This window comes from Trichechus manatus, unplaced genomic scaffold, assembly GCF_000243295.1.
Source record: "Trichechus manatus latirostris isolate Lorelei unplaced genomic scaffold, TriManLat1.0 scaffold00279, whole genome shotgun sequence".
Lineage (NCBI taxonomy): Eukaryota > Metazoa > Chordata > Mammalia > Sirenia > Trichechidae > Trichechus > Trichechus manatus.
The window spans coordinates 1,581,464-1,583,836 of NW_004444215.1; the positions used below are offsets into that span (position 1 = coordinate 1,581,464).

The window sequence follows — 2,373 nt, forward strand, 5'->3', positions numbered from 1 at the left end:
GATAGGGTTTACAACACATAGGAAAATCACATTAGATGACAAAATGGTGGACAGTCACAGAAAACTGGGAATCATGGCCTAGCCAATTTGATACACATATTTTTGGGGGACACAATTCAATCCATGACAACCTGTAAGTCAGCCTTTGTCAGAGCTGCCAAGGTGAATTTCTCAGCTGAGACCGCTCACACTCTCCCACAGGCCTGTAGGCTCCCATCACCAACCCTCTTCCTTCAGGACTTAGGGGACAGGCTGACAGGAGACCTCTGAGGCCCTAGAGAAGACCTGTAAGCTGACCTTTGTCAGAGCAGCCAAGGTTGAGTTTCTCAGCTGAGGCAGTGCACACTTTCCTTCTCTCTCTCCTGCAGGCCTGTGGGCGCCCATCGCCCACACTCTGGCCCCGTTCCTTCTTGCTGCCCCTGACAAGTGTCATTATGTCTTCCTGTCAGAAGTGCTGGCGCTGCATGCTTGAGGAAGGACTTCAGAACCAAAGTGAGGTACAGAGCCTGGTGAGTGTGAAAGTTTCCGTGGCTGTGGAGGAGGAAGCCGTCTCCTCATCATCGTCTTCCTTCTCCTTCACTTCTGTGATCCCGAGCACCCCCGAGCAGTTGGCTGTTGCTGGGACACCAAGTCCTTATCTGAGTCCTCAGGGAGGCTGCTCCTTCCCTACTGCCATCGCAGCCACTCCATCAAGCATTTCAGATGAGGGCTCCAGCAGCCAAGAAAAGCAGAGTCCCAGCACCACGCAGGCCCCACCAGACACTAAACACTTGCCTAGAGACCCGCTAGACGAGAAGATGACTGATTTGGTGTAGGTCCTGCTCCTCAAGTACCAAACCAAGGAGCCATTCACAAAGGCAGAAATGCTGAATACTATATTGCCATCAAAAAGTACCAGGACCACTTCCCTGTGATCTTCAGGGAAGCCTCAGAGTACACACAGCTGGTCTTTGGAATCGATGTAAAGGAAGTGAACTCCACCAGCCACTCCTATGTCCTCGTCAACACACTAGGCCTCACCTATGATGGGATGCTGCGTGGTGACCAAGGCGTGCCCAAGACAGGCCTCATGATCATTATTCTATGAAAGATCTTCTTGGAGGGCCACTGTGTCCCTGAGGAGGACGTCTGGGAAGCTCTGAGTGTGATGGGCATGTATGCTGGGAGGGAGCACTTTATATATGGTGTCATGGAATGAATTATGTCCCCCCCAAAACATGTATCAATTTGGCTGGGCCACGATTCCCAGAATTGTGTGGTTGTCCTCTATTTTGTGATTGTAATTTGATGTTAAAGAGGATTAGGGTGGAATTGTAACACATTTACTAAGGTCACATCCCTGATCCAATGTAAACGGAGTTTTCCTGGGGTGTGGCCTGCACCACCTTTTATCTTACAAGAGATAAAAGGAAAGACTGCGAGCACAGAGGGGGGACCTAATACCACCAAGAAAGAAGCACTGGGAGCACAGCGTGTCCTTTGGACCTGGGATTTCTGCGTGGAGAAGCTTCTAGTCCAGGGGAAGATTGACGAGAAGGACCTTCCCCCAGAACTGACAGAGAGAGAAAGCCTTCCCCTGGAGCTGGCGCCCTGACTTTGGACTTGTAGCCTACCAAACTGTGAGAAAATAAATTTCTCTTTGATAAAGCCATCCACTTGTGGTATTTCTATTAGAGCAGCTGTATTAGTCATCTACTTTAACTCTGTTTAATCCTTCCGCCTTCATACAATTTGTTGTAGTATATTTTAATCATATATATAATTATACATGTATACATATATACATATTATTTGTGGACATATACATACATATGTGTATATATTTATATATGTACATACATATATACATACACATGTTCATATGTATATATAGACACATATGTACATATATATGTACATCCACAAATAATTATTGTCTTATTATTGTGTACAGCCAATAGTAGTTTAAATTTACCCACATATTTACTATTTCTTTTGCTCTTTGTTACTTCCTACATCTTCGAGCTTCAAATTGAGATCAATTTCTTTCTGCTGGATAAACATCTTTTAATATTTCCTTTAAGTGAAGTCTAATAGTGATGAATTTGCTCCCTTTTGTGTCTAAAATTGTCTTTATTTCACCTTCCTCCTTTCAGTATGTTTTCTCTGGGTGTAGAATTGTACATTGGCAGTTATTTTTCTTCCATACTTTGAGGACATCACACCATTTTAGTTTGGCTTCCACAGCTTCTGTTGAGAATTCAGCTGAAAGTCTACTTGCTGTTCTTTGCAAGTGTAATAGGCCGAATAATAACCCCCAAAGTTGTCTACGTTAATTCCTGGAACCTGTGAAAGTGATCTTATATGGCAAAAAGGATTTTTCAGATGTGATAG

The 2,373-nt window shown here is 44.5% G+C and overlaps 1 protein-coding gene across 1 annotated transcript in view; it reads left to right on the forward strand.

Moving 5' to 3' along the window:
* Nucleotides 1-1,198, forward strand: part of MAGEA10 (MAGE family member A10) — a 2,142-nt gene extending 944 nt beyond the window's left edge. The window contains 2 exon segments of the mRNA XM_062566777.1: nucleotides 369-878; nucleotides 881-1,198. Coding sequence (XP_062422761.1) covers nucleotides 369-878; nucleotides 881-1,198 — 828 coding nt within the window.
* The last annotated feature ends 1,175 nt before the right edge of the window (nucleotides 1,199-2,373 follow it).